The 21,962-nt window shown below is 34.1% G+C and overlaps 1 protein-coding gene across 2 annotated transcripts in view; it reads left to right on the forward strand.

Annotated features, from left to right (window-relative positions):
* Window positions 1–21,962, forward strand: part of Foxj3 (forkhead box J3) — a 113,834-nt gene that overhangs the window by 65,985 nt on the left and 25,887 nt on the right. For both annotated transcript variants that reach the window (XM_076860628.2, XM_076860629.2), the window contains exon 5: window positions 8,873–8,956. In XM_076860628.2, the coding sequence (XP_076716743.1) occupies window positions 8,873–8,956 (84 nt within the window). The remainder of the gene's footprint in view (window positions 1–8,872; window positions 8,957–21,962) is intronic.

A 21,962-nucleotide genomic window follows, 5' to 3' on the forward strand; every position in this document is an offset into this window, starting at 1 on the left:
TTTTGAACACTTCTGACTACTTGATTAATATTTTATGACTGAAAATCCTTTCTTAGAAGTCTTCCAATGAACAAGTAGGAAAAAAATCTTATTAAACTGCATTCTATCTTTCTATTATTATATGGGATTTATTGCAAATCTTAGATACATTTTGGGATCTTAGTGATCTTATTTTTCCTGTATCTTGAAATGACTTCATCATCCTAAGAGTGTTCTCATTGTTACTCATAAATTGTCTCCACTGTGCCCAAACACTAAAATAATAAGAATGCAGAAGTATCAATGAATAACCTAGGATGTTTTAATAATGAAATCATCTCTGTTATCCTTGAGTTTTCTTATTGTTTCACAAAATATTATGTCATCTTTCTAGAGTCTATAAATAAAGGCTTGTATACACACACACACACATACACACACACACCCCATTTTAAGTTTTTTTGGCTTTCACTGAACATAAATGAGAATTTAATTTCTTCTCATCATGCCAAAGAAATTTGGCAGAGAAAGGTGGTTTACCATTATCCATTAATCAGGAGATAACAAAGAGGTTATTATGATGATGAAATTGAGTTGATGATATACTAGATAATTTTTCTCAAAGTATTAAATTAGTGATATCTAAGAACAAAAAGATAATGTATTAGTCTCATCTATTTAATCACTCAACAAGGTCTTCATAACAGTATTTTGTAACTAGAAGTTGAATTAACCTGCTTTACTGGAAGGACATGGGACAGTATTTTTTAATCTTATAAGTATTATTTTTGGGAATATGAGTACAAGAAGAACCAGAAATAATAATACTCTAGAATATGTTAGAAATGTATTTGAAAACTGGATTGAAAGATTGTCTTTCAATAGTAAGATTTAAGAAAAAAAACAGAATAGTAAAGTAGAATGTTTTAGAGATATGAGATATGAACTCGGTATTTATAAAGATAAGTTTAAGTTTCATACATGGCAGTTAATAAGCAGTTAGTTGCATTCAAAAGATGTTGACCATTTCAGTATATAAACCTTCAAAACTAGGAGTATTGAAAGATATAAAGTGTGTGTGTGTATATGAAATTTGTGTTTGCTATGTTTTAAATTTCTGCTAAATGTCTCAAGGTTGTTTTCCACTATCCCTTACTGTATAAAATATTTGTACAATGATTTTAACTCTAAACAAAGTGTCTGTTGGACTCAGACAGTAAATAGTGATAACTTAAGATTAATTCTCATGACAGTTCTATGAAATAGATGGGTAAAGTGGATCAAAGTTTTGGTAATTCATGCATACAGGCAGATCTGGGATTTGAATCTAGATTGGATTAATAGATGGAATCTTTATTATGCCACATGACCATCTAATATCAAAGTCGGTTTATTGGCATTCAGTAGTGCATTACTCAGGGAAAACTTCACAGGCACCTTGCCTGGAAGAGTAAGAAGTGATGTCAGAATGGCTCTGGTAAAAATTGAAGTTATCTGCAGGAAGCATGTGATTTTATGTTGAAGGACGTGTGAATTTACCTCCTATCATTTTCCTGACTTTGGGAAATGCCCAGCCCACATTGCCTCACAGGAAGGACAGCTTTGCTAAGTACAAAAGAAACACTTACTGTACAAGGTCAGAGAGCCTTATCAAGAGGGTGATGTAATTATCACCACTATATCACAGATAAGGACACTGATACCAAGTTGAGTTAAGGAACAAGCCTAAGGATGGTACAGCCAAACAGTGGCAGAGCTCCTGAATCAGGTGCAACAGGTGTCCTAACTTTAGGAGACATATATTTCAAAATAGCCATTATTTGTATTTTTAGTGATGATAGATTCCAGGGACTCTCATGAGCACTATCTCCAGCAACTCCTCAAAAACAATCTCAGTGAGTTAAATAAAATATATTCAGATAATTAATGAACAGATAGAGAATTTCAGCTGAGATGGAAAAAAAAGAAAATTATAGAGCTAAAAAGCATACTAACTAAATGAAAAATTCACTGAATGCTATATGGAGATAGCAGAAGAAAAGATCAGTTTATTAGGCATATTTAAGAATTAGAAACGTATGTGTCAAAAAGAAAAGCTTTAAAAAGAAGCAAAAACTCTCAGAACTGATGAAAGAAGTAGATAAACCCACAGTTATTGCTGGAGATTTTAGGAAATAGAATAGCTAGACAGAAAAGTACTTAAGGATCTGAACACAATATCTATCAATTGCAAGATATCTATTCTTTTTAAATGCACAGGACATACTTACCAAACAGACCGTATATCAAAACAAGTTTCAGTAGATTTATTAAAGGGTGAAATCACAAAGAGTAATTTCTATATTTGAAGTACCTCTGGATCAAAGGAGAAATCAGAAAACATATTGGAAAATATTTTGGAATGAATGATAATGAGAGCAGAACATAATTTGTAAGATAGAGCTAAAGCAGTATTTTACAAAGATGCTTATAGCTAGGTGTAGTAGTACACACCTATAACTTGGAAGGCTGAGGTATCATGATCACAAGTTCTAGGTCAGCTTCAGCAATTAGTGAAACCCTGTCTCAAAATAAAAAATAAAAAAAAAATAGTTACCTAAGCATGTTCATAAGAAGTTAGAAAAGGGAAAATTTACAGGAAATAGAAGGAAGGAATAATAAAGGCAATGGTGATGATAAGTGAAACAGAAAACAAAGAAAAAGTAGTGAAACCAGAAGCTGAAACATTTAAGGAAAAAAATAATACCAATCCCCCCCCCACACACACACACACAAATATTTTTTAAAAAATAGTGGAAGAAGGAATAGTTTTTCAATTTCATGAGACCAGTATTACCATGATAATAAAGTCAGGCAAAGAAGTGACAATAAAACTACAGACCAGTATTCTTCATGAACATAGACCCTATATAAAAAGGAGAAAATAGCCAGGCAAGGTGGCACATGCCTATAGTCCCCGTGACTCAGGAGTCTAAAGCAGGAGGATTGCAAGTTTGAGGCCAGCCTGGGCAACTTATGCCCTGTATCAAAATAAAAAATAAAAAGGGCTGGGGATGAAGCTCAGTAGTAGAGCACCCCTGGGTGCAATCCTTGGTATCATTAAAAAAGGAGAAAATTATGACCTCAAGTAGGAGTTGTCCCAGGAATGCATTGCAGCTTAAAATTAGAAAACTGGTGTTACTCACCATGTGAGTAAAAGAGGGCTGAAAAGTCATATATTAAACTTAACATTTAGCAAACTAGGTATAAAAAGGAATTTCCTTGATTAAAGTATCTGAAAAATGTACAGGTCATATCATTAGAAAATGTTTTTTTAGTTGTAGATGGACACAATACCTTTATTTTATTTTTATGTCATGCTGAGAATTGAACCCAGCACCGAGTGTATGAGAGGCAAGCACTCTACCATTGAGCTACAGCCCCAGCCCTTATATTATTTTTAATAATGTGATATTAAATTCCTTCCCTCTGAGTTTGAGAACAAAACAAGCATATTTTCATTCCCACATTTTTATTTAACATTCTATTAAGTCCTATCCAATGGAATAAGGCAAGAAAAAGAAATAAAAGACAGCCATGTTTTAAAAAGAATAAATAAAATCTTCATTTGTAGACAACATTATTGCATATGTAGAAAATTCCAAAGAAGAATCTATGGAATTAATACTAGAACTAATAATTTGAGTTTAGCAAGGTCACAAGATAAAGGGTCATTATAATTTTTTCTATACTAACAAGGGAAAATTGGAAAATGAAATTAACAGAAGCAATTCCATTTACCATAGCATTCAAAATAATGACATTTTAGGGTTGCACTTTAACAAAACGAATGTACACCTGTTTGTAAAATACATTATGAAGAGAAATATTTAAAAAACCTAAATAAATGGAGAGAAATAGCATGTTTGTGGACTAAGAGGATTCTTTGTTGCTAGATATCAGTTTTCCCAAGGTTGATTTATAAAGTTAATGTAATTCCATTAAAAAAAATTACATCAGGCTTCTTTCTTTGAAACTAACACCAGTTCTCATATTTTTATGGACATGCAAAGGACATAGAATAGGCAAAGAATTTAGTTGGGGGAAGCCAGAGTTGTAGCGTACATATTGCTTTATTTCAAATTTGTACATAGTTAGAAAAATCAAGACAAAAATGACTTTGCATAAGGATAAATAGGTAGTGTCAGTTCAATGCAGTAGAGTTCAGAAATTGACCCATGTTTATATTCAGCTTACTTTTGACAGGTATATTATTGTATTCAATAGAAAGGTCTTTTCAAGAGAGATGCTATGTATGTGGGTGTAAGAAAAATTAATGTTGATCCCTACCTTATATAGAAAAGTAACTCTTAAGTGATCAGAGTCCTAATGTTGAAAGTTGAGACTATAAAACTTACAGAAGACAACAGACAACATTGTGGAAAATATGTGCCATCTTGTACCAATATGCTAATATGGTACCATAGGGCTGAGGATGTACATATGCCAATATGTACCATAGGGCTGAGGATGTAGTGGTATAGTGCTTGCCCAGCATGTGCAAAGCCTGGGTTCAGTATTTCCAAAAAACAAAATGAATAAGCAAGCAAGCAAATAAACAAACAACCACAACAATAAAAACAAACCATAAAAGGAAACTCAATAAATTAGACTTTATTGAATTAAAAGCTTATTGGTCCTTAAAAAGGGTATCATGCATATAAACAAATAGATAACTACAGACTGGGAGAGAATATTCACAATATCATCTGCCAGAGGACTTGTTATTCAGAAAATATATATGTGTATATATATATATATATAAAATATAAATTCTCACAGTACAAAAAGCCAAATTCTTATAATCCAAATAAAACGTTGGCAAAAAATAATTTCACAAAAAATATATGAATGGCAAATAAATACATGCCCAGCATTGTTATTTGTTACAGAAATATACATGAAAACCCCTGAGACATAACTACACAGAATTAGGATGGCTGTGATTAAAAAGACTTAAAATAGCAAGTGTCAGCAAGGGTGAACAGCTGGACTCTCATACATTGCTGATGAGAGTAGAAAATAGTTTTAATGGTTGAGTCCATTTATATGAAATTATACAAAAGGCAAAACTATAATGTTAAGAAGCAGATCAGTGAATGTATGGGACGGAAATTGGAGGCAAAGGAAAGGGAATTGCTTGTTGAGACACACAAAGAAGCTTTTTAGTTGAAGGGAAGCTTAATGTCTTTGATTTTGGTGTTAGTTACACGTATGTGTAACAATTGTCAAGACTTCTTGAATTATACACTTAAAGTGCACGCATCTTATTTTAGACATACTTTAATCAATTGATTTTAAAAATAAAACCAAACAAAAACTTCCTGTATCCTATTTGCTCCACAGAAACCTAGAGGAAAGAACTACTCTGAGAGGGAAACTGTTTTCTAAAAGTAGCTTAAAGGGACTTTTTGTGAGTGTGTGTGTGTGTGGGGGGGTAAAATATACACAACCTAAAATTTACCATTGGAACCATCCTAAGTGCATAGTTCAGTAGCAGTAAGTACTTTTACATTGTTGTGTATCTATCACCATCATCCATTTCCAGAACCTTTTTCATCTTTCCAAATGTACTTTGTATCCATTCAACAATAACTGCCTATTTTCCCTCCCCTTGTCTCTGGCAACCACCACTCAACTTTTTATCTCTGAATTTGACTACTATAAGTATATATAATCATAATTATAGAATGTTTGTCCTTCTATGTCTCGTTTATTTCACTTAGCTTAATATCTTCCACATTCATCTGCTTTGTAGCATGTGTCAGAATCCTTCCTTTTAAAAAAAAATTTTAGTTGTAGATGGACCTTTTAAAATTTTTTATTTTTTAATTTGTATCCAGTGCTGAGGATTGAACCCAGCACCTCACACATGCTAGGCAAGCCCTCTATCATTGAGCCACAACCCCAGCCCCAGAAAGAATAATATTCCATTGAACATATAAACCTTAGTTTGTTTGTTTGTCAGTGCACAGTTGGGATGGTTCTACCTTTGGGCTATTGTGAATAATGTTGTTATGAACATGGGCATACCAAGCTCTTGCTTTCAGGTTTTTGTTGTTGTTGTTATATATTCAGAGTGGAATTGCTGAATCATTTGGTAATTCTAATATTTTGAGAAGCTGCCATAACATTTTTCACAGCAGCTGCACCATTCTACATTCTTTCCAGCAATGCACAAAAGTTCCATTTTTTTCTGTATCTTTACCAATTCTTGTTATTTTCTGTTGTTTTGATAATAGATAGCCCAGTGCGTATGAGAAATATCTCATTGTGATTTTTATTTGTGAAAGGAAATTTAAGGTTTCTTAATCCAAACCTGTCATTTCACAGACGAAACTTAGATACTAGTATTTCCCGAGACACTAGATAGAAGATTTCATTATTTTGTGAAACATTTTAATCATTAATGTTTATATTTGGATGTTCAGGATTGTGTGTTTTTCCCCCTGTGGTTGATCTCTTTGTGAGAAGCTGTAACTAGTCATATTTTGTGTAGAACAGAAGCATTTTTAAAGTTTTATTAAAATGTTCAATAACAAATCAGACTACAGTTTGGATGTTGAATGTTTCTCCAGATTCATACGCATATGTACACTAATCCAAAATAAACATTGGGATTTATCATTTCCATAAACAGTGTTTTAAAAACTATTGTTGAATGAGTTTTGATATTTTCCATCCAGCTTTATTTTCATAACAAATCAGTCTGAGTTTTTTTTCTACTTTATTTTGCTAGTTACCATTTAGATTTATGAGGTCCCAGGGTGCTGAAACTACAGTAAATTTATTGTATAATATTCTTTTAGAGTTGAATATCATGATGTAATTATCATGTGTTCAAGTAAGAAGTAATACATATTAAAATGTTTGGTTTTCATTTTTAGTGCTTACTTTCTGTAAAATCGAAATTTTATGTGTTTGCTGGCAAGTTTATACCAGGACTGGTAGATTCATTGACTGAAATGCAGTGACCACTTAAAAAGGTAGCATAGTGGAGTATACCAGTAGGGGCTGGGAGATGAAATTAATGCTAAACTCTGGTACTTATATATAAACTAGTATTTGAGAGGGTCTGGCATCACACCTCATATACTGACATTATCAGCACACTTGGTTAGGAACGTTTTTCCCTTCCCATTTCAACATGTTTATTGAAAAAAAAAAAAAAAAAATATATATATATATATATATATATATATATATATATATATATATCTTTTTTTTTTTAAGTTGTCAATGGACCTTTATTTTAATTTATTTGTATGGTGCTGAGAATCAAACCCAGTGCCTCACACATGATAGGCAAGCGCTCTACCACTGAGCCACAACCCCAGCTCTTGAGTACTTCCTTTGTGTCTTACATTGTGCCTGACACTGGATACAGAAATGAATAAAGTGGCTCCTACCTTTCAGGAGCTTACAGCCTAGAAGAAGATACAGACCCATAAACAAAATTGTTAATACAGTGAATAGTCTTAGTAAAAAGTATAGAAATGTCATAGAGGTGGAGAATAGTGAGTTCTTGGATGTGGCAGGACCATCAGAGAAAGATTCCTTTTGATAATATCTGAGGTAAATTTTGAAGGTGGATTATGAATTTGTCCATTGAAGGATGGATTACAGATAGATTAGCTTCTTGGGCAGGTACAGATGCAATGAAGAATAATGGTATGTTCAAAAAACTCTAAACCCATAGTTTGTGTCAGGCTAAAATGTGAGCCTTGATAAATGAAAACTGTATTTCCCTTTATTATAAAGTATTGTATGAAAAATCAGCCTAATAAGATTAATGAAATAATAGAGGCAAAGATTAAATTTGAATATTATGTCATAAATCTAGGATATACATTATATTCCTGTTTCTGAAAAGGTCTTCTTTCCCTTACTCCCTTCATTGTTGCCGCCTTCCCCAAATGTGTGTGTGTGTACATATCTGTTCATGTTTGTATATAGCAGCAGAATAATTGAAGGAGAAAGGAGTTAAGAATTAAGATCCTGTTTCTGGTGTTGGTTGTTGGTTGTCATATTCTTGCTTGGGTAAAAACACTTTATCTTCCTGAGCTTTGGTCTCCTCATTTGTATAATATGTACAAACTATTATCATCTATGCTTTTCAAAGTATTTTGGGGAATAAGAATTCCTGAATGCCTGGAGCACAATGGACACTCAATACGTATTTTTTTTTAATGAGATGAGAACTTGTACCAAAGAGAATAATTAAAATAAGTCATGATAGTAGAAGTAAGCAATGAAAGATTTATGTACAGACTATTGCTTCTCAGGATACTCTTATTTTATATAATATAAAATGTCTTTATAAATTGTTTTACTTACCATGTAGATTTGTGATGTCACAGGGTCTAGAAATGTAGTATCTTTATATGTAAAATATTAGGAGATTTGAACGTCATATGGTGTCATCATATGAATTAAGAATTAGTGTATATTTAAAATGTATGGGGGGAGCTGGGGTTGTGGCCCAGCTGTAGGGTGCTCACTTAGCACGCCATCACCTCATTAAAATAAAGGTATTATGTCCAACTGCAACTAAAAAATAATATTTTAAAAAAATGTATTTGGTTTATCATTTCCTCTTTTAATTTGGCCATGGCATAAGTTTTTGGACTTATTCTTCGGCTTACAATTTTTTTTCTTAATAATTCACTATAAATGGACTTTCTTCTCATAACCTTTACTTTTCTCAATCTGAAACTAGTATTTCTTATGCTGCTTTTTCATTGTTGTATTTGCATAATGTTTACTTTTGGAGCAGAGGATTATAAAAAATCCCTTTTAATGTCACAGGGTTACTGTAATATACTGTTAATATAATTTATTTCTTTACCTTTAGGGATCCTATTGGGCAATAGACACCAGTCCGAAGGAAGATGCGCTGCCTACTCGGCCAAAGAAGAGGGCACGATCTGTAGAACGGGTAAAAACTCTTTATTATAAATTTAGTATGACAGACTGAATGTGTCAGATGTAGATTTTCAAAAGTTCATTTCCAGTATAGCAAGTATAACTGTAACCAAGGTAAGATTTTATTTGTATAATATTTTGTATTTTTCCAAGTACCTTTCATACCCATTATTTTATTTGATCTTTACTATGAGTGAGGTGAGCAGTTAAGGAATTAATTAAAATGAGGACATAGCTGTTGTCTGAGATTTGCCTACAGGCCTCTGGAGTTTCAATTTAGTATTCTGTTTCTCTGTACCTACAACATTGAAGACAGTTTTTCCATTCCATTGCAAATAACCTTTCTAGTTACATAGAATTTTCCTTATTGTTCTCACAGTGCTTTTTCCTGCTAGCATCCATGTAATAGTCACTTTGTACACAAAATCTCTGCCTGTGTGTTTGTTGTTTGTAAGATAATTCTTACTTGTGAATTCAAGTTAAAATTAATTTGCTGGAATAAAGGAGAAAAGAAACTATCGTTGATATTCTTGGTTATATTTTAGTCATCCTTTTAGCTGCCATCATACATTTACTTTACCCTTTAACTTTTCCCACACCCCCCTTTTTAAATATTATATATAATATATTAGTTGTAAATGGACACAATACCTCTTTGTTTTTTATTTTTATGTGGTGCTGAGGATCAAACCCAGTGCCTCCAATGTGGTAGGCAAGTGATCTATTGCTGAGCCACAATCCCAGCCAACATCTCAATAAAAACATCCCCGTACTTTATATTACTCTTCTTTAGATCCATTCCAAGTGTTTACCACTTCGTGAAGCTTTTTCTTAATTTTTTGTGTTCTGACGAATTTTTATAAAGTTTTCTTCTAGTATTTCTCATACTTTATGGAAATTTTTTGTTTCTATATGTCTTTTTCATTGGACTAATGCCCTTTTAAGGGCTTTAGTAAAATTATATGTATATGTATATATTTATATTTGTGTCACTGATTTTTGTGTTTTTCTCAGTTTATATTGGGTATCAGAAAGTGTTTGCAGAGAGAATAGTAAGATGAAGGAAACTGAGTAAATGTTTGATCAAATAAATCTGTGCCTTTTCTTCATAAAGGAATGGCTTCTGAGTCTCAAAGGCAAGGACCTTAGACAGAGTTAATATTGTAATCATAAGAGCCCCTGAGGTACTGCAGAAATGGGGCTTAGTTGGGGTAGCATTTTTGAAGCCAGCAGAGGAAATTCAGTAAGTCAATTAATTATCAATCTATATGGAATTAAAGGTGAGAGTTCTTAGGTCATAATTTTTGGCTTTACACAACCAAAGATTAAGAGGTTGAAGTTTAAAATTAGTGATATAGTCTTCTGGTAACAGATCTGAACAGTTTCAAGACTGAGATATTGATGTGCTCAGTGTGTTGTGGTTTGAGAGGGAACAAAGCTCAGTTCCTACCTTCATGCCTCTGCCTTTTGAAGCAGACTTACCACTTGGACTTGTTTTAGAACTGTGAAGTACAAAACATTTAGCTTCTGTTGCCAGAACTTGAAGGAAAGAGAGGAAAAAATCCTCATTTTTATTTTTTTATTTAACCCACAGCATTACAAAACAACTTGGATGTATAAGTTGAAGGGCTAAGGATTTGTGGTCTTTTCTATTATTTATCTCTTCTTCTGAAGATTTCTGAAACTTAAATTTTTTGGAAGTGGGAATTGGTGGTTGAGTTGACAACTGTGCGTTTTCTTTTTGGATATGAAGCCTGCCTTTTATTCTGTTACACTTGTTTAACACTTTTTAGAGAAATCCTTGTTTATTTCTGAGAGTTCTTTCCTCCCCTTTTTTGAAGACTCTTTATTTAAAATTTTTTTAATTCTAATTTGTTACATATGACAGCAGAATGCAGTTCAATTCATATCACACAAATAAGAGTACAGGGTTTTTTTTGCATTTCAATTCTTAATACACCTTTATACCACAATTTATCATATCTCTGTATATAAAGTATGTTGACACCAAATTCACATCTTCATACATGTATTTGTATAATAATGAGGGTCTCCTTCTACCATCCATGCTATTCCCCTTCTCCCTCCCTTTTCCTCCCACCCCTATTCCCTATCTAGAGGTAATCTTCCTCCCTTGCTCTCCCTCCTAACCCATTTTGAGTTATAATATCTTATATATATCTTCTTTGATATAACCCCCCCTATATCAGAGAAGACATTTGGCATTTGGGGTTTTTTTGGTGGGGGGGATTGGCTAACTTCATTTAGCATAATCTTCTCTAATGCCATCCATTTTCCTGCAAATGCCATGCTCTTATTCTTTGTTATTGCGGAGTAATATTCCATTGTATATAAATGCCACGTTCTTTTTTACCCATTCATCCATTGAAGGACATCTAGGTTGGCTCCACAGTTTAGCTATTGAGAGCACAGTTTTTCATGTCTCTGGTTGTACACAAAGTAGAGTCACACCATTCATGTTTTCATACATGTATTAGGGTAATGATGTCTGTCTCATTCTACCATCTTTCCTATCCCCATTCCTGCTCCCTTCCCCTCCTTCCCCTTTGCTCTATCTGAAGTTCATCTCTTCCTCCCACAACTGCCCCCCTCCATTATGAATCAGCATCCTTTTATCAGAGAAGACATTTGGCATTTGGTTTTTTAGGATTGGCTGACTTCACTTAGCATTATATTCTCCAGTTCCATACATTTACCTGCAAATGCCATGATTTTATTTTCCTTTAATGCTGAGTAATATTTCTTTGTGTATATATATACACACCACATTTTCTGTATCCATTCATCTACTGAAGGGTATCTAGGTTGGATCCACAATTAAACTATATTTTTCTTTTAGCTTTAAAAGTTGCTATTTCTTATGACCTTTGCAAATTTTGAATTCTGCTGCTGTAAACATTAATGTGGCTACATTACTGTAGTATGTATATATACATATATATCTCTCACCAACAACTATCCAAAGAGGTCAGCTGTAAGTGAAGTACATAAAATCAGTAAGACAGATACTGTTTAACACTTATTCTGGAAGATAGTTATTTTACAAAAACATAATTTCCTGCCCCAATAAACAGATGTGTCTATATTTTCTTTTCCACTTAGAGATTTGGGGGTAGGGGTGGTAAAAAGGTTATATAATATGTAAGATTTTTGTTAGGACAGTTTACATTTTTTAAAGTTTTACTAAGGAAATGTTTATTCCAGTCAAATAAGAATGATTCTTAACATGATCTTTAGAGATGTAAAGTTTTCCCCCAAACTGACCATGACCCATATGTTGAAAACTTTTAAAGGATAAAAGGACTTTTGAATGTAGGTGGTAAAGAAATTAACAACCCTAAAAGTTCTTCGCTAAATTTCTGTGAATGCGATTCCTTTGTCCATGTGTAAATATCAAAATTCTATGTAAATAAATTAAATGTCTCATACACTTTTTATTTTGAAGATAAATAAGCTTTAAAAAAAATTTTTTTTTAGTAGTCAATGACCTTTATTTTATTTACGTTTATATGGGGCTAAGGATTAAACTCGGTGTCTCACACCTGCTAGGCAAGCACTCTACCACTGAGCTATAACCCCAGCCCCAGAAATAAGCTTTTGTATTTATTTATATGTGGTGCTGAGAATCGAACCCAGTGCCTCACACATGCTAGGCAAGTTCTTCCACTGAGTTATAACCCCAGCCTCTAGTCTGATATTCTTAACATCCTTCTCCAGAGCACTTCTCTGATTTCCCTTCATTTTCATGGTTATCAGACCATTTACTATCTTTTATTGTAATATTTCTTCCTTCTTTTCTTAAGTATTTAAATGTTTCTCTTCCTTTCTCCCTTTTCTTTCATCATCTTAATTTTTTTTAAAATCACACAATGGTCCTGAAGATCTTAAAATAATGGATAAAGTTGCAGTATTTTTTAAAATATTGAGAAAATATTGAATAAAGTGGTAACACAAGGGATTTTTCAACTAGAAGTTCTGTATTTTTCTTTTAGCTTTAGAAGTTGCCATTTCTTATGACTTTTGGCGGTTTTAGTTAATGATTGGAAGCTTCAGTACCCTCACATAAAATAAGAGGGTAGAATTCATAACATTGAGTTTCTGTGTCAGATACTTATTAATATATAGTAATTAATTTTAAAAATGATGACACTGATGAACCATGAATGTTAACTTATTCTCCTGTACTAATAATTAATACCAAAGCCAGAATTTGAACTCAGGTAGTTTGCCTTCACAGTCTATGCTGTTTACAGTTACCACTAGCATTTGTTAGGCTGAAACCCATAACACTGAATCACATTTCATTTTATATGTGCATATAAATTTCCCACATTTAATATGAACACATGATCAAGTAACATAAATGTGATTATAAATGACAAAAAAAGTACTAAATAATTTGTCAGGCCAACTACTGATAACTAAAGTGACTCAAAATAGACAATGCTGCCTATGAGGGCCTCTGGGAAGAGAAATGAGGCTTTAGTATTGATGTAGAGGTGAACTTTTTTCATAGACAATAATAAAGGCATTCCACTTGGAAAAAACAAAATGCATGATTGACTTGTAAGTAAGAAATACAGATGGACATATTGGAAGTCATTTTATAATGAAAAACTTAAGATAGTGTGTATATATTTAAGAGTAGAGAGATTCCAGTAGAAAGCCTGAAGGTACAGAATCTCAGTTGTTCAGGAAGCTGAGGCAGAATTTAAGATCAGTATAGCACAACACAGCAGAGTATTGCCTAGTGTGTATGAGACCCTAGGTTCAATCCCCAGTACAGGGAGTGGGGAGAAAGAAAGCCTAAAATGAATAAGATCAAGAATGTTGCTTTGATTTCACAATCTGTGGTGTTAAAAAATGAATCAAAACAGTTTTTAAAAGATACTTCCTCTTCACAAAATACTCATTGCAAGGGGAAGATACTGAGTAGAAGGGGTTGCAGTGATAGTGGCGTGGGCTAAGGGTATAAACTATATGAATAAGAGAGTTCTTTAGAAAATTAGTGGGTACCAGATAGATAGATAGATACATATATATACATATATATATATATCCAGATATATATATATCCATCATTGTAATATGTTATCAGTTTAATTTTACAGACTTTGTAGATATTACAGGCCAGCTATTATACTAAGATACATACCAAGAAGAACAAGACAAGACAGATAATTTTAGCAGAAGGGTAAAGTATAGAAGGTATTATAAGAAAGGTATGAAATATTATCCTGTGTAGAAGAAGAGAGATTTTTTTTCTTTTCTTCCTGGGACTAAGAAGGCTTCATGGGTTATGTGGCTTGACTTTCAGGTGGAGATAGGCAGAGCAACTAGAGAGGGCAGCATTCATTTAGAGCACATGTATTAAGTGTCAAGTGCCTACCATACATGGGTACCCTTCTAGGTCCCAAGGAAACAGCAATGAACAAAATGGACCTTTTCTGTTCAATTTATCTTCTGATTGAAGAGTATAGACTGGGGCAGGGGTGATTAGGGGAGAGTAAGTCATGGATAGTAAATAAATCATGACAGGGCTATGGGGTATAGAACAGTATTAGGATTTGGGAGGGAGTACAGTTGATTTTTTTTCCAGATAAGTTTTTTTTTTTCAAGTTAATTTGCACTATAAAAATTCATGTCATTCATAGAACTGAGTATATCTTTTGCATTAAACTAAGTCTCAGAGAACAGACAGACCAGTATGCTTTATTCTTAAAGGTCCCACTCAAGCAGAGAGGATAAATTGATATGGTAAGATGGCAGTATATTCCATAACGTAGCTTGTTTTCTAAGCATAATTGTTAGTTCTTCATTCATTTTCTTTTCTTTGGTACTGAGGATTGAACCTAGGGGTGCTTTACCACTGAGCCACATCCCCAGCCCTCCTCATTCATTTTCAAAATAACATTTGAATGGTAAGTTATTTGGTCATCCTAAAGATAATGTTCTTGAGAACCTTGGGACCACACAGCAAAAAGGCGTGACTTAGATCTAAAAGTCAGGAAAAGTTTCCTTGAAGTGATGTTTCAGTAGAGGCCTGATGGATAAACAGAAATAGATGAAAATTATTGGGAATGTTTGAAAGGGACAGAATATAAGGAACTGACAGGTCATTATGGCTGGCCATGGAGTAAAAAAAAAAAAGGCAGTAATTAAAAAAAAATTTTTTTTGGTTGTCAATGAACTTTATTTTGTTTATTTATCTGCAGTGCTAAGAATCCAACCCAGTGCCTCATTCGTGCTAGGCAAGCACTCTACCACTGAGCCACAATCCTAGCCCAAGGCAATAATTTTTAATTTTCATTTTTTTCTTTCTTTATTAATTTGTTTTATATTAACAAATATCTTCTTTGGCCTATGTTGCTTTTTAATTTGGTCTTGTTCAGTTCAACCAAAGGTTATGTTATGTATGCATTAATAAAAGGGGCTTTGTCTATTGGAAGCTGCTTAAAAGAGTAGAAAAAGAAACCTGGGTCCTGGGTATTTTTTTTGTTAAAGAAATGACTTGAGGAGCTGGGATTGTAGCTCAGTGGTAGAGCTCTTACCTTGCATGTGTGAGGCACTGGGTTCCATCCTCAGCACAACATAAGTAAATAAAATAAAGGTATTGTGTTCATCTACAACTTAAAAAAAAAAAAGACTTGAAAGAATGAGTGCTTGAAAGTTACCTGTGCATTTTCTCTTTTATCATGTTGGTAATCAAAGAATCATATTCTTCTGTGTTGATTCTTTAACTTGCCCCACCTTCTTCTTCTTCTTTTTTTAAAACTTAAATTATATCTTGGCTATTTTCTAATGTTATTCTTTGCTTATAGAAATATATTATGCAGGCTGGGGATGTGGCTCAAGTGGTAGCGCGCTCGTCTGCCATGCGTGCGGCCCGGGTTCGATCCTCAGCACCACATACCACATACAGAGATGTTGTGTCCGCTGAATACTAAAAAATAAATATTAAAATTCTCTCTCTCTCTCCCTCTCTCACTCTATCTTTAAAAAAAAAAAAAAAAAAAGAAATATATTATGCTGGGCTGGGGATGTGGCTCAAGCGGTAGCGCGCTCACCTGGCATGCGTGTGGCCCGGGTTCGATCTTCAGCACCACATACAGACAAAGATGTTGTGTCCACCGAGAACTAAAAAATAAATATTAAAAAAAAAAAAAAGAAATATATTATGCTAAAGCAGTGGTTCTCAGTATGTGATGCTATTTCAGGGAGTACATGAGGTCAAACTATATTCATAATAATATTAAAATATTCTTTGTCTTTTTCACTCATTATCTTAGATGGGTTCTATAGACTGTGTGACCTGTGATTTTGCTGTAGATTAAATGCAGAAGCAGATATATAATCCAGCCATCTTCTATAAAACCTAATGGGGGTGTGTGTGTGTGTGTGTGTGTGCACGTGCTGGGGATTAAATGCAGAGCCTTACATACACTCAGCGCTACCACTAAGCTACACCTCCAGCCCAGGAGACCCCTCCCCCTTTTTTTTAAGAGAGAGAGAAAGAGAATTTTTTTTTTTTTAATATTTTATTTTTTAGTTTTCGGCTAACACAACATCTTTGTTTTTTGTATGTGGTGCTGAGGATCGAACCCGGGCCGCACGCATGCCAGGCGAGCGTGCTACCGCTTGAGCCACATCCCCAGCCCGAAAGAGAATTTTTTAATATTTATTTTTTAGTTTTCGGTGGACACAACATCTTTATTTATTTATTTATTTATTTATTTTTTGCCCTAGTCAATGCTTTATTCACTCAAATTATTTGATACAACTTCACTCTATAGGTTCTTAATCAAGAAAATGACAACCCTTAATGCTAGACATTGCAATAGACATAATCAATTCACAGCAAAAAATTCTAGATTAATTCTAAGCACTGCAAACACACTTAATCATGACAGGCCCATGACAGACACTCCCTCTGCATGCTAAGCTCAAATGTCAGATCAAAAGTCTCAAGCCTTAGGCTTTAAGTCCAGCAGAGGCACACTTACTCAGACTGTGGTGATCAGATCAGGAACCAAGGTAGGCTTCTCCTGGGATGGAGCTGGTTGAGGAGAGGGTTGTAGGGAGAAGTCGCAGCTCTCACCATGGTTATTTTTTTATTTTTATGTGGTGCTGAGGATCGAAACCAGTGCCCCGCACATGCCAGGCGAGCACGCTACCGCTTGAGCCACATCTCCAGCCCAACCCATTTTTTAAGTTGTATGTTATAATTTAGAATAAGATATTTAGCTTTTGAGGGCATCGCTTCCTGTATCAGTGAACCATCAGTTACATAGGTCTGGGAGAGAATCCTCCTTCAGTCTTTTAGGTGCAGCAGTTCTGAGATGGTGAGAAACTACAAAGAGCCCCCTATGACTGCAATGTATGTGAGGGGGAAGAATAAAAGTCCACATAGTTATATATGAACTTACTCTCCCAAACATGGCCTTTGAAAAAACATTTAATCTGCTATTATCTTTATCTTTCCTTGATACAGAGATGAAGGAAATGCACATTAATTTTTCCTGAAGTTAAGAGCTAAATTGTGGGTCTGGAGATGTAGGTTAGAGATAGAGTGCTTGCCCAGCCCTGGGTTTGATCACCAGAAGCAATAAAAAATGAAATCCTGTGCTGTTATTCAAAGCTGATTATAAGTTTAATCAGGGTGATAGCTGGAAGACTGATGGGTAAATAGAGAAGAGTTGGCAGGATCATCTGCATCTGGCTATATATCTGAGATTGTTGCCATGTTATTTTTTTATGACTCAGTTTCTCAGTTGAGCCTGAGAAAGTAAAGATTAAAGTTAAAGGAAGTGATGTGAGCAAGTAGAGAAAGGAAGGCAGTCTGCATTTCTACTCTTAGCTATAGAACTGAATAAATATTTTAGTTGAATAAACATATGTAACATTACATGGGAGACACTGCATGTGGCCTCCAAGATGATATGTATAGATAGAATTAACTGAGGATTTTTAAGATGGAGAAATCCTATCCAGTTAAAGATGTAGATCAAGAAGTTTCATGAGGGCTCATTTTAATGAATGGGAAGAACTTTTTTTACAACACTATTGAGGGGGATAGTTCATGTACAATTAACTGCATGTTAAAGTTTAAGTTTGAAGAGTTTTGACATCTATACAATTTTGAAATTAACACCAATGTCAAATGAACATTTTTATCACCCCCCCGCCCCCAAAGTTTCCTCTACTCTAGTCCTTAGTCCTTGATCTAGGGAAAATTTCACTTAATATTTTTTCTAATCCATGAATATGTTATGTCACTCCATTAATTAGTTCTTATTTATTTTAATTAATTTCAATTAATTTTCTCAGATTTAAAAAAATTTTTTTTTTATTGTGGGGACTTACCTATTTCCAGTTAGATTTAACCCTGAATATTTTGTTTTCTGTTGAGTTATTATGAATTGATTTTAAAGTACATTTTCTAATTGCTTGTGCCAGTGTATAAATCAATTTTTATCTATTAACTTTATATATTTGATCTTATTAGTTCCAATAGTTGCTTGAAGATGCCCTGGAATTATTCTATATAAATAATTATATCAACTGGAATAGAGACAGTTTTCCTTTCCCTCCCATGGCTGCTTCTCCTCTGTATCTGAGGGTATGACACACACAGGCCACATTTAACTGAGCCTACCTTTTTTTTTTTTAAAGCTCTTTCTGACAATCTCTGCTTTTTCATTAGCACAGTATTGTTAAACATTTAACATGTAACTGATAGGGTTGATATAGATCAACCTTATGTTTTCTGATGACCTCTGTGTTTCAGTTTATCTCTCTCTTTTCTGTCTTAAATTATTTGGTTCTATTTTAATTTATGTTTTGGCTAAGGATTTCAACATATATCCCTATGCTTTGCAGTCTATTCAGTTATTATTTTATCACTTCATAAAATATGTAGAAATCTTCCAGTCATTCCCTCACCATTCCCCATAATCGTAATATGTATTAAATCTGCACACATCATAAATCTCAAAGGATAGCATTTATAACTTTTGCCTTAAATAATCAAACATGAGTTTTTTAAATGTGAGAGGAAAACATTGTTTCTTTTGGTTCTGGAGACTGGGCATCCCCAATCCTTTTAAATTTTATTTTGAGCCAAAATTTTATTTTGTTAAGCTCAACTCAGACTGTAAGTTCTCACTCTCACCTTCTATGGGTAGGGATTCCAATTTGAATTCGATTCTTTAGGCTTCTGATTTGATCCTAATCTGTATATGCATGATTCAGGGGTCAGCTTGAGAAGTTTGTAGTGTTTCACACCCAGGATTGTGGGATCTCTTTTGACTTTATTTCTTATGGGATTTCCTGCTTTGTTTGGTGGCTGGCAGTTGACCTGGTCTCTTTTCTCTGGTTCCCCTTGCCAGCATTATCTGTCCATGCTTCTAGTACCCAACATTGGGACCAAACTGTATCAAAATGGGAAATTCATACACATGTTGATCTCTCCAAATTCTGGCTTCTCTCCACAGTCTGCCTACTTTATTTCCTCAGAATCCTTAGATAACTGTTTTTTTCCTCCCCACTATAGTTTGTATTTGTTAATTACAGAAGTTTGGTCTATATGGGTATCATACTGCTTTATTGGAAGTGGAACTTGACACGACGACAAAAGATACCTTTTACAAACTGGACTGGTGCCACCCAGATTAGATTCATTGATACTGAATTTGGTTTTATGGTTTTAGTACATTTTGGGATGCCTAGACCCACTGGCTTTATTCATCAGACTACTTGTTGCCTGTTCATAACAGAATCAGTGCACCTATGATAAAAATAAATCCAAAAAAAAAATTTTTTTTTAAGTTGGGGATTTAACCCAGGGGTACGTTACAACTCAGCTGCATCCCCAGCCCTTTTTATTTTTTATTTGGAGGTTTCGCTAACTTGCAGAAGCTGGCCGGCTTGGAATCTTTCTACTTCAGTCTCCCAAGTTGCTGGGAATACAAGTGAAAGAATATTAATTAAAGGATTTTTTAAAATTTACTATCTAATTTCTAATAGCTGAAGCCACAAATCTGTTTGGGAATACTGTGCCTCATACTAATATTGTGCCTCATACTAAAGTTGTCTTCTTTTTCATTAATCACCATTGAGTATTCCTTTGCACATTCTGGCATCTGTAATCCTAGTGGTTATCATAGTAACTAGCATTTATTGTGTATTTCAGGTACTTTTCATAAATCATATAATTAATGGTTGCAACAAACCTCTAAAGGAAATGGCACAATCCTTGTATAGGTGAGAAAACAAGCATAAACATAGAATAATTTGCATGAAATCACCAAGTACAGGCTTCTCTCTTTCTATCAGTGGGGGAGAATGAGAATTAGTGAACCAGTACTTTGGACTAAGATGACTCAGTTGAGTTAGGGGAACGCAAGATTTGCAGCTTTCTAAAGTAATCTGCTGGGCTGGGGATGTGGCTCAAGAGGCAGTGTGCTTGCCTGGCATGCGTGCGGCCCAGGTTCGATACTCAGCACCACATACAAACAAAGATGTTGTGCCAAAAACTAAAAAATAAATATTAAATTCTCTCTGTCTCTCTCTCTCTCTCTCTCTCTCTCTCTCTCTCTTTCAAAAAAAATGTAATCTGCTGTGTTAATTTAGATATAACTAAGTTGGTGGGCACTAAAATTGAAGCAAAGACCTAGTTATTTTTGTGGTTCTTCCATTTATATTTTTTAATCCCTTTCCATTTTCACTTGATTCTTAAATGAATACCCAGCACCTTCATGCTGGACTCTTGCATCTTTTTCCTTCTTTTTCATTTCAATCATGTTCCCTGCTCATTATCAAGTTTGTTGATATCTGATGAAAGAAATTCATGCTGAGGAATTTAGTGATTAATCTTTGAAATGTGTCTCTGTAAAATTGTTCTCTTGCTCTTTCATTATAATCTTTCTTCTTTTGGTCTAGTGCTGGGGATGGAATCCAGGGCTCATGCATACTAGAAAGCACTCTACTACTGAGCTACACTCCCAGCCCATTTCATCTTTTTAAAATGCATATCCAGGTGGTATCATGTGTAAGATAAGTACATTTTGCCAGAGAGATAATTCATAAGAGATTGACATCATAGCCACATGTTATTTATCTTTGCTATTCTTTAATTTCACCATTGAAATTGAACTTTTGAGGACTCACTAAGGTAATCAAAGTGTCTTGCAGATAAGAGATGAATTGTCATAATGTTTATAAATTCAAAATTCTAGATGTAGAAAACCTTCTGTATTACTTTTGACAGGATGTGATCTTTATAAATAATGTACATGAACTTTTATATTTAGAATATTTTCAGTTACTCTTAACCACAAAGTAAGAACAATAAAATAATACCCGAGATTTCTCTCTCGGGCCAAATTCTAAGCTGATAGGTCGGGTTGGAAGGATGTACAACTCTTGTTCCACAAGGTTATTCAGATGTCCAGATTCTTTCTAATCGTGTTTTTCTAGTGTTTCTCAGGGAATTTTCAGCTTTATGGTTAAGCAAGACTATCATTACCATCTCTACTCTAGTTTGCAGTGAAAGGGAATAAGAGACCGCAGGACAAACAAGTCCCTTGCAAAGATGTGTTGCAGAAGTTGCACACGTCACTCTTGCTCACATCCCATTGATTACACCTTAGTTACATGGCCCACAGCTAGCTGCAAATGAATCTGGAGAAGGTAGTCTCTAACTGGGTAGCCATGAGAAGATAACTAGAATTTTATCACTAAAAGGGAAAAGGAAAGAATGAAAAGAGAACCATTAGCAGTCTCCATTACAGAAGTTTGTTTATAGTTTTTGGCAGCCTATCCTGTAGCCCATTAGAAGAGTTGTTAGAGAAGAGCTGTAATAATGGACTTTGTGTTATCAGATCAGTAGCATACTAAAATAAAACAGAAGACATTTCAGTAGCTTATTTTTCAGAAACAAAGCACAGAACCGGATGTTGGAGAATTGATGAAATCCCTTCAAATTGTGTTAAAATTGC

The sequence above is a fragment of the Callospermophilus lateralis genome, chromosome 7 (genome assembly GCF_048772815.1).
Source record: "Callospermophilus lateralis isolate mCalLat2 chromosome 7, mCalLat2.hap1, whole genome shotgun sequence".
In the NCBI taxonomy this organism is placed as follows: domain Eukaryota; kingdom Metazoa; phylum Chordata; class Mammalia; order Rodentia; family Sciuridae; genus Callospermophilus; species Callospermophilus lateralis.